The 13,162-nt window shown below is 39.6% G+C and overlaps 1 protein-coding gene across 3 annotated transcripts in view; it reads right to left on the bottom strand.

Annotated features, from left to right (window-relative positions):
- The window catches only part of castor2 (cytosolic arginine sensor for mTORC1 subunit 2), a 186,724-nt gene extending 173,842 nt beyond the window's left edge, over positions 1-12,882 (bottom strand). For 2 of the 3 annotated variants that reach the window (XR_007935657.1, XM_028806911.2), the window contains exon 1: positions 12,484-12,881. Coding sequence is in view for 2 of the 3 variants with exons in the window: in XM_028806911.2 (XP_028662744.1) it covers positions 12,484-12,596 (113 nt within the window). In the remaining variant the exon portion in view is untranslated. Of the gene's footprint in view, positions 1-12,483 lie in introns of all 3 variants that reach the window. The other variant, XM_051930957.1, reaches the window with a different exon arrangement.
- Between the last annotated feature and the right edge of the window lie 280 nt (positions 12,883-13,162).

The following is a 13,162-nucleotide window of genomic DNA, read 5'->3' as shown; positions in this document are numbered from 1 at the left end:
CTTAACTTTGTGTAGCCAGTTTAAATTTGCCATACACTAGACTGACAAGGCATTGTATCTCTAAAGAATATCCAAATATCAGAAAAGAGAAAACTGTTTGTGGGTAAGAATATAATCATTTTTCAAATGGTCCCAAGCAACTTTCCAAAAAATGTGAATAATAGGAATAAATTGAGTTGACTTGCTTTGGACATACAGTAGTTAAAGCTCTGACCAAAGCGCCATAATTAATATTCATTATAGGTGGTTCAAGATACTGCTGAAATTGCAGCACTCCTGTATCTAATCAAAGAACATCACAATTAAAGTTGACATTCTTCAGACAGATGTGCAGATGTTTGCAAATACAATAATTTATAATCCAACTCACACAAAAACATTATTCATTTCTCTTTCTACAAAATGTTAACTTCATCACAACAGCATGCAGTGATCAAATGAAAACTTTACTATTTCACCATAGATTCTAGCCCATCTAAAGCAAGCTATTGTGAAGAAAGGCATCAAAGAGAATAAACTTCTAACAAGGTTCTGTGGGAAGAACTTTTGATTACAATCAAAAATCTGGGCCATTGACAATTTTTCCTGCTGAAATGTCCAAGTGTTTGCATCTCATTACTCTAAGCACCTACAATTCTGCAATTGTATCTACCTTTGAAAATCTGCAATAATTACTGCAAAAACATCTTAACATTTAAGAGGTGCACAGCTGAAAAGAAAAAAAAAAAACACTCAAAAAAAAAAAAACCTCTTGAGAAAAATGGTACACTGCCTAACTAAAAATCTGTTTTAAAAAATCCATCCAGTCTTTATCAAACTTACTTATTTCAATTTAGGGTTGCAGGAGCCACAGCCTATATCACAAACATCAGGAAGCAAGACAATAGCCAGCTCTAGACAGAGAACCAGTTCATCTCCAGTAACTCTCTCACACACAGAGTCATGCAGAGCCATTTTATAAACACAAATGAACCTAACTAACCTGCACATCTTTAATTTATGGCAGAGAAAGTTAGGGTGAGGAAAGAGACACCAAGCAAACAAGCCTATCTGTCCACCTATTCATTATCACATCACATAAAATCAGTTCAACATCATAAGAACATATCTTGGCAGAAAGCACCTACGGGCAAGGGTGTCAGTTCATACAAGCTAATATACCTACCCACATTTAAATAATAAAACATTGTATATAATATAGCTCCTTTACAGAGTTGCCAATTAATCTAACTTACACATCTTTGGGATGTAAGAGGGAAAACCCCAATGACAGGTCAAGAAGGTGGTAATTTCCCACTTACAGTAAATTTTAAGGCTAGATAGACAGACAGATAGATATTATTGGACTAATATGGGATCCATATCAGTATCAACAGGCTAAACACAAAAGGACAAGAGTCACCTTTCACAGCAACATTATCTAGCTCTTTCTTAGGAAAACCAGAGGCTAATGTGCTGGACAACAGTAACGTCTTTAAAAATAAAAAAAATGAACCATGAAAACAAAGAACATACTCTTCCAAACTACACTCTTTTCACATACAATAATACCAAGTTGAGACTGGAGAAATAAAATGAAAACTCCAACTTTACTGAAGTTACAATTCAGAACATATTACAATTGTTTACATATATATTTTCTGGTCAGAATTGGTGCAAAGGCAGGTTGAGTGAGTTGCTCAAGGTCACATAGCTGAGATAAAGGATGAGACTGAAATAGCAACCTCGTGGTTTAAGGTTAAATACCCTAACCACTATGTCATACTACCTGCCAATATTTAAAGGAATGGTAAAGACAAATTTAGGGGGAAAACTTTATAAATGTTAAAAAAGGGGTTAACTTAAATCTTTTTATTTACTTCGCAAATTGTTGTCAAAACACAAATGTACCAGAGAACTTAAAAGATCCATCCATCCATTTTCCAATCCCAGCCACGGTGCCAACCCACCACAGGACACACACACAAACACACCCACACACCAAGCACACATTAGGGCCAATTTAGGATCGCCAGTGCACCTAACCAGCATGTCTTTGGACTGTGGGAGGAAACTGGAGCGCCCGGAAGAAACCCACGCAGACATGGGGAGAACATGCAAACTCCACGCAGGGAGGACCTGGGAAGTGAACCCGGGTCTCCTAACTGCGAGGCAGCAGCGCTACCACTGCGCCACCGTGCTGCCACTTAAACAATCCCAATACCTAAAATGAAAGTGTGTATAACCGTATAATAGTACTTCTGACTACATATAATAACCCTATAAACTTATAAATTAAGAAGAAAGTGAGACATGCATAGGTCTTACATTACAGTTTTAAGAAGTTTTAAAAGCCCCACAACACTGCATTATTTAAAAAAAATTAGGACTTTCTGTGCAATTTAGGGAAATGAAAGGCAAGAGTAAAAACAGAAACGAAGAACAAGAATATTTGTAACCTACTGATCAGATTAACACTAAAACCATTACAAGATAAAGAATAAATTGTAACTAACTAAAAAAATAACTTTTTTTATTCCAGTGTTTGATGCTAGTGTAAATGCAGTTTCTGCATTAACAGATCAACAATACTTTAACTCGAGAGGAGTCAGATGAGGTGGCTCGGGCATTTGATCAGGATGCCTCCTGGACACCTCCCTGGTGAGGTGTTCCGGGCACGTCCAACCAGGAGGAGGCCCCGGGGAAGACCCAGGACACGCTGGGGGGACTAGGTCTCCCGGCTGGCCTGGGAATGCCTCGGGATTCTCCCGGAAGAGCTAGAAGAAGTGGCCGGGTTAGAGGGAAGTCTGGGCATCTCTGCTCAAGCTGCTGCCCCCGCGACCCGACCTTGGATAAGCGGAAGAGGATGGATGGATGGATGGACAATACTTTAACCCAAAATGACACATTCCTGACAACTATTCTAATTCTTTCTCTCCATTTCAGTCTCTACTTCACTTATGCATTTATGATTAACTAAGTTTATGCTTAACATGGCATGTGTTAATGACATACATTCATCCAAAATGACTACAACAGAATCTGTAATGTATGTAACTAAAAGCTTTCTCATAACAGACAAAAAAACATATTTTCTATGTCAAACAGTACTTCTGTCATAAGATACTTATTAACTTTATCACAACAAAAACATATTTACCGAGTCAACTGTGAAAAAGAAGCCTGAACAACTGGTACTACCTACTTCATCACGATTTAAATTGAATTATTACTAGTGTAGACTGGGCAATGAGATCCTAACCCTCTTGCTAATCAGCTCCCTAAAAATCAAAATTCAACAACATAACTGGCCAATACATAAAGCCTTAAACATGTATTCACCTGCTCAGAGAAAGGCACTCATCAGAAATTAAACAATTATTCAAGAATAGTAAAAATATTCTTTCCAAACAGATATGATGAGTGATCAAATTGTGCATCAAGTAATGTCAGTATGTCATTCAGTATGTTTAAAGTACAGATTTGCAACTTACTACTTTGATGCATCTAGACATATCACATGATTATTGTGAATATCTTCAGGAACCAAGCCACAGGGGATGCACAATCCAGTGTGTTTCTTCGTTCCCGTCCCAAGCCCGGATAAATGGGGAGGGTTACATCAGGAAGGGCATCCGGTGTAAAATTTTGCCAGATCAAAATGCGGACAACAATACAGATTTCCATACCGGATCGGTCAAGGCCCGGGTTAACAACGGCTGCCACCAGTACTGTTAGCCAACAGGCTGCTGGCGGATTTAGGGCTACTGTTGGCCGAAGAACAAGAAAAAGAGGGGGGAGATGTGTCCAGCAGCAGAAGGAGAGGAGGAAGGTAAAGAGAGTGGAACTGAGGGTAGGAACTTTGAATGTTGGTAGTATGACTGGTAAGGGGAGAGAGTTAGCTGATGTGATGGAAAGAAGGAAGGTTAATATATTGTGCATGGAAGAGACTAAATGGAGGGGTGGTAAGGCCAGGTAGACCAGAGATGGATTCAAATTGTTCTATCATAGTGTGGATGGGAGAAGAAATGGGGTAGAGGTTATTCTGAAGGAACAGCATGCCAAAAGAGTGTTTTGCAGGTGAAAAGAGTGTCAGACAGAGTGATGATTATGAAGCTGGAAATGAAGATGTGATGATGAATGTTGTTAGTGCAAATGCCCTGCAAGTTGGGTATGCGATGGGTAAGAAAAAAGATTTCTGGTGTGTTTTGGATGAAGTGATGGACAGTGTACCCAAGAGAGTGGTGATTGGAGCGGATTTAAATGGACATGACGGTGAAGGGAACAGAGGAGATTAGGAGGTGATGGGTAGGTATGATGTCAAGGAGAGGAATGAAGAAGGTCAGATAATAGTGGATTTTGTGAAAAGTATGGACATGGCTGTGGTAAATGCATATTTTAAGAAGAGGGAGGAACACAGGGTGATGTGCAGGTGTGAAGGAAGATATACACAGGTAGATTATATCCTATGCAGTAGGGTCAATCTGAAGGAGACAGAAGACAGCAAAGTGGTGGCAGGGAAAAGTGTAGTTAGGCAGCACAGGATGATGGTTTGAAGGATGACATTGGAGATCAAAAACAGGAGTAAAGTAAGGGCAGAGCCAAGGATCAAATGGTGGAAGCTGAAAAAGGAAGAATGCAAGGTTGAGTTCAGGGAGGAGATAAGACAGGCACTGGGTGGCAGTGAACAGCTGCCAGACAGCTGGGCAACTACAGCAGAAGTAGTTAAGAGTAACAGCAAGAAGGGTGCTTGGCGTAACATCTGGCCAGAAGAAGGAGGAAAAGGAAACTTGCTGGTGGAATGAGGAAGTACAGGAGAGTATACAGAGGAAGAGGCTGGCAAAAAAGAAGTGGAACAGTCAGAGAGATGCAGAAAGTAGACGAGTACAAGGAGATAAGGCGTAAGGTGAAGAGAGAGGTGGTAAAGGCTAAAGAAAAGGCGCATGATGAGTTATATGAGAGGTTGGACACTAAGAAGGGAGAAAAGGACCTAGACAGAGGGACTGAGCTGGGAAAGATGTGCAGCAGGTAATAGTGATAAAGGATAAAGACGGAAACGTACTCATAAGTGAGAAGGGTGTGTTGAGCAGATGGAAAGAATACTGATGAATGAAGAGAATAAGACAGAGAGAGAGGGAGAAGGTTAGGTGAAGTGGTGATAGTGACTCAGGAAGTGTGTACGAATTAGCAAGGAGGAAGGAAGGACAGCTATGAAGACGATGAAGATGGAAAGGCAGTTGGTCCAGAGGGCATACCAGTGGAAGCATGAGGGTGTTTAGGACAGATGGCAGTGGAGTTTTTAACCAGATTGTTTAATGGAATCTTGAAAGTGAGAGGATGCCTAAGGAGTGGAGAAGAAGTGTACTGGTAACGATTTTTAAGAATAAGGTGAATGTGCAGAGCTGTAGTAACTTCAGGGGGATTAAATTGATGAGCCACAGCATGGAGTTGTGGGAAAGAGTAGTGGAAGCTAGGTTAAGAAGGGAGGTGATGATTAGTGAGCAGCAGTATGGTCTCACGCCAGGAAAGAGCAACACAGATGCAATGTTTGCTCTGAGGGTGTTGATAGAGAAGGCCAGAAAGAGCTGAATTGCGCTCTTTGTGGACCTGCGGAAAGCTTATGACAGGGTGCCTCAAGAGAAGTTGTGATATTGTATGAAGAAGTCGGGAGTAGCAGAGAAGTATGTAAGAGTTGTACAGTATATATACAAGGGAAGTGTGACAGTGATGAGATCTGCGGTAGGAGTGACAGATGCATTCAATGTGGAGGTGGGATTAAATCATAGATTGGCTCTGAGCCCTTTCTTATTTGCAATGGTGATGGACAGGTTGACAGACGATATTAGACAGGAGTCCCCGTGGACTATAATGTTTGTTGATGACATTGTGATCTGTAGCAAGAGTAGGGAGCAGGTTGAGGAGACCATGGAGAGGTGGAGTCTATGCTCTAGAGAGGAGAGGAATGAAAGTCTGTAGGAACAAGACAGAATACATGTGTGTGAATGAGAGGGAAGTCAATGGAATGGTGAGAATGCAGGGAGTAGAGATGGCAAAGGTGGATGAGTTTAAATACTTGGGATCAACAGCAGAGTAACAGGGAGTACAGAAAACAGGTAAAAAACAGTGCAGGCAGAGTGGAATGGGTGGAGAAGAGTGTTAGGAGTAATTTGACAGGGATGGGTATTAGCAAGAGTGAAAGGGAAGGTCTACAGGATGGTAGTGAGACAGTGGCACCGACTAAAAAACAAGACAGAGCTGGAGGTGGCAGAGTTAAAACCTGCTAAGATTTGCTTTGGGCGTGACAAGGATAGATAGGATTAGGGACGAGTACATTAGAGGGTCAGCTCATTTTGGATGGTTTAGAGACAAAGTCACAGAGGTGAGATTGCGTTGTTTTGGACATGTACAGAGAAGAGATGCTGGGTACATTGGGAAAAGGATGCTAAGGATAGAGCTGTCAGGCAAGAGGAAAAGAGGAAGGCCTAAGAGAAGGTTTATTGATATGGTGAAAGAGGACGTGCAGGTGGTGGGGATAACAGAGCAAGATGTAGAGGACAGGAAGATATTGAAAAAGATGATCCACTGTGGTAACTCCTAATAGGAGTAGCCAAAAGATGAAGAAGAACTGTGAATATCTTCAGGAATTGTGTACGAATTTATTGAAGTGCCCCTTTCTTCAACATTCTGATACTCTTGTTCTTTCTGTTCTGGAATGTTTTGCGAGCCCCACTGTCACAGTTATTGTCAGGAGGTGTGGTTTATCAAATCAGTATCAGCCATAATATATGAACCACTGCTGGATAAGAATCTAAGTATTTTTGGATAAGAATCTAAGTATTTGATGACACACTTGTGCATAAATTTTTGCTTACTTTTAAAAGGACAATCTAGAACTCATAATGAAACAAATCCAAGCTTAGATATAAATTTTAAATGTGTTTCTGATTAAAAACTCAAGCCCTTCTGCGATTAAAAAGAGACACCCTGCATAACACAGATAAGGGAAACAGCATTTTCCAGAAAAGATTATTTATGCATTAAATGTTTAAATAAGAATTTCCTGTAACTTTAACCAAAAACATGCAACAATCTGTTACATTGCTGAGCATAATTTTTTTTTTTAATTGTTTAAGTGTAGGACAGTACTGATGACAGGCTAGCAGCCTAGAACAACCACTCTGATAGTACCTATGTTCTAAGTAAGCAAGCTCTGGTATCCTCTCACCTCAGTTAAGATAAATATTTGAGGAAAGCATGCTATTGAGGCCCATTCACAGCAGTGGGTAAATTAGCAGAAACAATAATTCAAGAGTTGTCATGAACATACACAATCACTGTGCATGGAATCCCTCTGTTTACACAGCAGCTGTCAGGTTATGGCAAGACTATCAGTTATATCTTTATATCTATCTAGCTGTAATTTTTAGGTACTACTACTAATTTTACTTGTGAGTCTTCATCGGTGTACTAAAATGTGTTCCTACAACAATTCATAGTTAACAGTGCAATCCAAAAAAAAATGTAACTATGAGTGTCAGCTTACTGACTGTTGCTAGTCAGTTTTTGGCTAATGACAGTGAATCCAGAATGTTTTGAGAAAATCAATGAGCTGACAAAAGCCCCGTCAAATGAGTTCGTACGACTACCAGTCATCACAAATTTACCTTGCTGGTACTCCCAATACAGGAGCATACTGCAATCCAGCCTTATAAGAAGCATGCTTGTTTGACATGTGGCCAGTCATTACAGATATGCCACTTTTGTATTTCAATACAGTATTATACACTGTAGCTTACAGCATACTTCATCATACATCTGCTCAGAATCCATCTGGTTATGAACAGCTTCTTGACATGCAGCTTACATACTACTCTTACATATGTAGATTAACAACATGTCTTAAAGTAAGTCTATATAAGCTGTTGCAGTGCATCGAGGTAATCAGCATCTCTACTTTAGACTGTGAGAGAAAACCAAAGCACCTGAAGACAACCCAAAAAATAGATTTTTGACTAAAAAATACAACTGTCTTAAAAAACACATGAATCAAATTTAATTTAGAACTTTTCCCATAACAACTTATTTTGTAACATACAAGAATATTATTCAAAGTAATGTAAAATGTGTAGTTTTTAATGAATTACTGTCTTCAAAAGTTTGAAGAAAATATACAGATAGTTGGGTAAACAAGAATGCTAAAACTATAAACCAGCAAATGATACAGCTTTTATAAAGGATAAAACAAAACACTTTTCTTCAATATGTGCCAAAAAGCCAACAATACACAAAACTACATTTGGTGAAAAAACACCAAAACAGATTACAATGTCAACAGTGTAGAAAAAATAGTATTTTTTCCATATACAACCCCCATTTATTCTTTATTTAATTATGTCTTTAGTGCTCTCCACTTCTTGGAGAGCAACTTCAGATCAAAGGAAAAGCTAAAAGTGGATCTTGTGACCCATACAGCCAAAGTCTGCGTCAAAAACATTCCTAAGCCTCTCAGCATAGCTGTCCAAATTCATTAAGGATGTGCAGACCCTATGTGAACCCGACATGTTTTTGGTCTCAGCGGTAGAAAGCGGTCTCAGATTCAGTAGTGCCTATAACAACCAAACTGAGGCACTTGTCTACTATGCTACATTAGTATGCAAGTTAATGTTCACACAGGCCAAGACAAAAGGTTGATATGCTCAAAAAAATTTGGTTAGAAGTACTGATCCTAGTGAGCGATCTCTTGTGTTTTCTCAAAATTACAGTATGTTAGTTCAGTGGAAATGCTAACAAAAAACAGGCATCCATCCATCCATCCATCCATTTTCCAACCCGCTAAATCCGAACACAGGGTCACAGTTAGGGTCAAATCCTTTATATGTACATTGGTTAGCAGCAACATTAAAAACAATAAAGCAAATGTGAATATCCGAAAGACTTGTATATTAGTTCTTTTATCATATTGTATAACGCAATATCCATTCCTCCATTTTATTGAATCCATTTCTTCAACTTCTCTTCATTTGCTGTTACCAGAATAACAATAGCAGATAGTGAAAGTTTAAGCAGGGGTTGAAAAAGCAACATACTGAACTGGACAGACCAAGCCAACCTATCTATAGCTACTTTTTCCAAATGCTCCCGTGGCAACTGTGAAACATAATATCTGCAGTGTGTTGAGAATCTGCAACCGAGCCCTCCCTGTTTCAGCTGTGTATAGTATACTCCCTGTGAGTGGTGCCCAGTCTATCTTAAATACAACTGCAAACTACTTTTACTAGCTCCTCTTTATACAAAGTATTAACATTTTAATTCTGAGCTCCTCATCTTTGTATGCTTATACTCAGTATTTCACTACCCTGAGATTGTGATCAAAGGACAAGGATACCAACTTAACAGAAATCAAAAGCTTTGTCCATGAACTTAGCCCCTGATTCGCCAACACAGGCTAGAACAACATGAGCAAAAATGCTGCCACTGCACCAATTCATTGGTTAATTTCCAGATCACCTCTACCCTGAACCAGACCTCATGGTATTTTAACTCCTTCACTTGAAGCTGCTGCTCAACCCTTATCAAAAGAGAAAAGACACTCATTTCCAAGAGATGTCTCCAAGGTACTAATTCACATTCCTACCATATCACACTCATTTGTGACCTGTTCCAGTGTATGCTGGAGATCACACTCTGACAATATCATCCACAAGAAGCAGCAATTCCATCCTTACATTACTATACTAAATATTCTCCAAGCCTTAGCTAAGCCTTAAAATTCAGTCTATAAAAATCAAGAGCTGGAGACAAGACGAGGCACATGTCAACACTGAATGGACTCAACTTAAGCATACAAACAGAACAATCACTCCCTACATATAAGGAAAGAAATGATGCACATCAGCATTGTCCACTGACAAGACAGAATCAACACTGCCCCAAATGGACTGATACTGGAGGGAGTAATGAGCCCTTTGTATCTGAAACACACCGTCTTTTCCCATCTTTTAAAAATGGGGTCCATCTCCCTAGGTGGCCCCGTCTATGGCCGTGCTCCAATCTTCCATGCATTATTGTAATTGGACATAAGCCAAAAACCCTGCTACGATAATCCAGTCATTTCAGTATTTCTGTTAGGCTCTGACTCTCCCCTGCAAGCTTGCCATAACAACTGCATTTCTGCCATAACAGAACATTTTAATCAGTGCTGTGATCTCAGCTACACAAACATCCAACTCTTCCATTACTGCCTGTTCCAAGGAGGACATATGTGCTGGTATTGCCATTTTTTGACAATATCCACCGTTGATGACAGTACATTTTCTATTTGTTATTCCTTTTTTTCTGCTGGTTGTAACTGATTTTAATATACAATATACCATACTAAATAGATTTACTTCAGCACTAGTTACTACCTTTCCGTTATCTCTTCCCATTTTCTGCAGTGGTTTCCTGAACCACTGCCACCTGGTGAAAGTAATCTGCAGCATCTTTAAATACTCCAACAATTGACAAGACTCACTGCATTTAACCTTCTAAGACAATGCAACACAACAATGTTTTGCAAAATACCCTGTGGAATCCTTAGAGGTTAATTTTCTCCAGCATTCCATCAGCTGGAATTTTTGTTTTTGTCTCCTCCCAGGCCATCTGACCATGGCATCAGACTCTTCTGTTTATCTTTATAACCATTAGAGATGTAAAAACTGTATTTAACTAATTGTTATTTAAGCTATACTCACGGAGTCTTGCAATTGTTATATATATATATATATATATATATATATATATATATATATATATATATTACATTATATACACACACACATTATATGAACTTTTTTATCTACCTATTTTTTGTAATTTCTTCTTTTATGTCTAACAAGGCACTTTGAGCTACACTGTTTGTATGGAAATGTGCAATATAAGTAAACTTTGTTGTTATTGCAGCTCAGAGTCAATAAGAGACCAGTAAGAAAGCATGGACCTTCCTAGATGAGAGACCTATCTATCCTATAACACATACTCATCCGTTAAAAGAAAATATATATACTGTACTTAATATATTGAGTAGTAAAAATACTACCCACTGTGCGGTCCATAAAGCAACACAAATTACTTAAGATATGTCAAACATAAAACGTATAAATAATTTTTTTTTTTTTTTTTTTTTAAGTTTTTAAGGGTTCTGCTTCTCCCAGTCTCTTATGTGTTTCTACCTCTAAAATGTTTTTAATGAATGTGTAGGAAGTACACAACTGCTACAGTGTACAAGTAAAATTCAGAGAATTCTAAGATGGTGTGTAATCTTTGGATGAGGATACTCACTTTAACTGAAGAATGTCTAAACTGGAGGAGTTCTGGCTTGCCTAAATGACACTGTTTAACCCCCCTTCCACCTTGCTTGGACCAAAGAAGGTCTTGTTGCCCATCTGTAAAATCTATTTAAATACATATGCTATATACAAAAATAAGGACAGCAAGTGATTGTTTATCACAAACCTCCCCTTTAAGCTTAATATGTGGTCAGCATCTGCACAAAGCCTAAAATCTGGCATGTGCCTCATGTACAATTTCTGCTGTAATTCAGCACATCAAAAGTGGTCAGGATAACATTTTAGAGTGGGTCAGCAAAGGAATTCCTTCTCTGAGACTGAACATGAAGGTAGACTTATGTCAGGCAAATTTTCATCTCATTGTGATCTTTGTGTAAACTCTGTTAATGCCTAATAAATATGGTACTAACAACTTTCCATTCCCCACTTAATATACAGAATACTGTAGAGGTTGAAATTTAGTTCATCTTTTCAATGCCATATTATAAAGTACAGACAGAAATAAAAGATACAACACCAAAAAGGGTGCTGTTCAGATGCAAGACTGTAAAATTTGTTAAACTACCCGTCTTCAACTTTGTACATCAGAAGGGGCAGTCTAACAACATGGTGGAAGCCTCGGAAACAAAACTATAACTCAGCCATCTGTACCAGGGTCTACGCAGCAGTTGAAAGAACATGACAAGGTTTTTCAATTGTCCATTTGTGTGCCATTGGTGACACTTTTCGAAAAGTCTTGGTTAAAGTTCCAAAGTAAAGCTCACAATATCCACCTCCATTAAGATGGAGAAAATGAATGCATCAGGGTGGTGTTCAGGGCAATTTCCCAACCGAAAAGTTCCCCTGAGTGGAAGTACTGGGTTCTACGTTCTGAGACCAACACCCCATTCAGTCTATTTAAACAAAATAGCACATAACTAGCTGACTCTGCACTTTTGCGCGACGTGAAAAAGGCAGGCTGGCTTAAAAATAAAAAAAAAATCACCGGGGGCTGTAATATGAGGTTGGTTTCAGGATTGGGGGTACAACTCAACTCCTGCGCGCACACGTAACAAACGAACGCGCGCACGCCCCCACTTGTTTTTTTAATGTAAATGAAGGAAGGCGCGCGGAAGTTGTTTACGCGGTGCTGAATGCTCCCCCTCCCCTTCTTTGCTATTCGGGCACGCGCACTCACCCTGTTCTGGAGCGAAGAAAAGCTAGTTTGATGAGTCCGTGAGTGAACAGCTGGATCCCCTCCTTGGCTATGCTTGCCACTTTCAGACTGTGCTCCAATATGTGCAGCTCCATCGTCTGCGCGTCTCATTGGGGGCCTCGCGGGAGCTGCATGGGCTTTGCGAGAGAAGCGCAAAACCCGGCGGCTCAGTCCTTAAGTTCACGGTGAGGGCGAAAGGAAAGCAAAGAAGAAAGAAGCCGTTAGAAAAGAAAACGTAGAGCTTGTTAAGACAGCGAAAGAAAAAGTGCCGGACTGAGTCTCAAAGAGTGTCCACCGAATCGAGCACCGGGTACTCGACTCCTCAGTCCGTCCAGCAGCTGCTTGGGCATCACAAACAAGCTGCCTGCCCATCAACGCGGGAGGGGGCGGGATCGCTCGATCGCCGCAAAGCGTACTGGGGCGTGTAGTGCAGTAAGCTCAGAAAGATTAAATGAATTTCACAGCGTTACGACAAAAAACACAGGGTCCTTATGGGAAGCTCTACTAATATTACAGTACGGCAACATTATAAATGAGAGCTGTGTTTCAAAATAATAAAAGTAAAATGTTTACAACATGCGTTAAAATTAGACACTGCTTCTCTGACAACGTTATAATACAGTTCAACGTTTGTAGTCTGAATTAAACTCGGTCACAATCA

This window comes from Erpetoichthys calabaricus, chromosome 8, assembly GCF_900747795.2.
Source record: "Erpetoichthys calabaricus chromosome 8, fErpCal1.3, whole genome shotgun sequence".
NCBI classification, from domain to species: domain Eukaryota; kingdom Metazoa; phylum Chordata; class Cladistia; order Polypteriformes; family Polypteridae; genus Erpetoichthys; species Erpetoichthys calabaricus.
The sequence above is the reverse complement of the archived record's forward strand: the minus strand, read 5'-3'. Positions and strand labels throughout refer to the sequence as shown.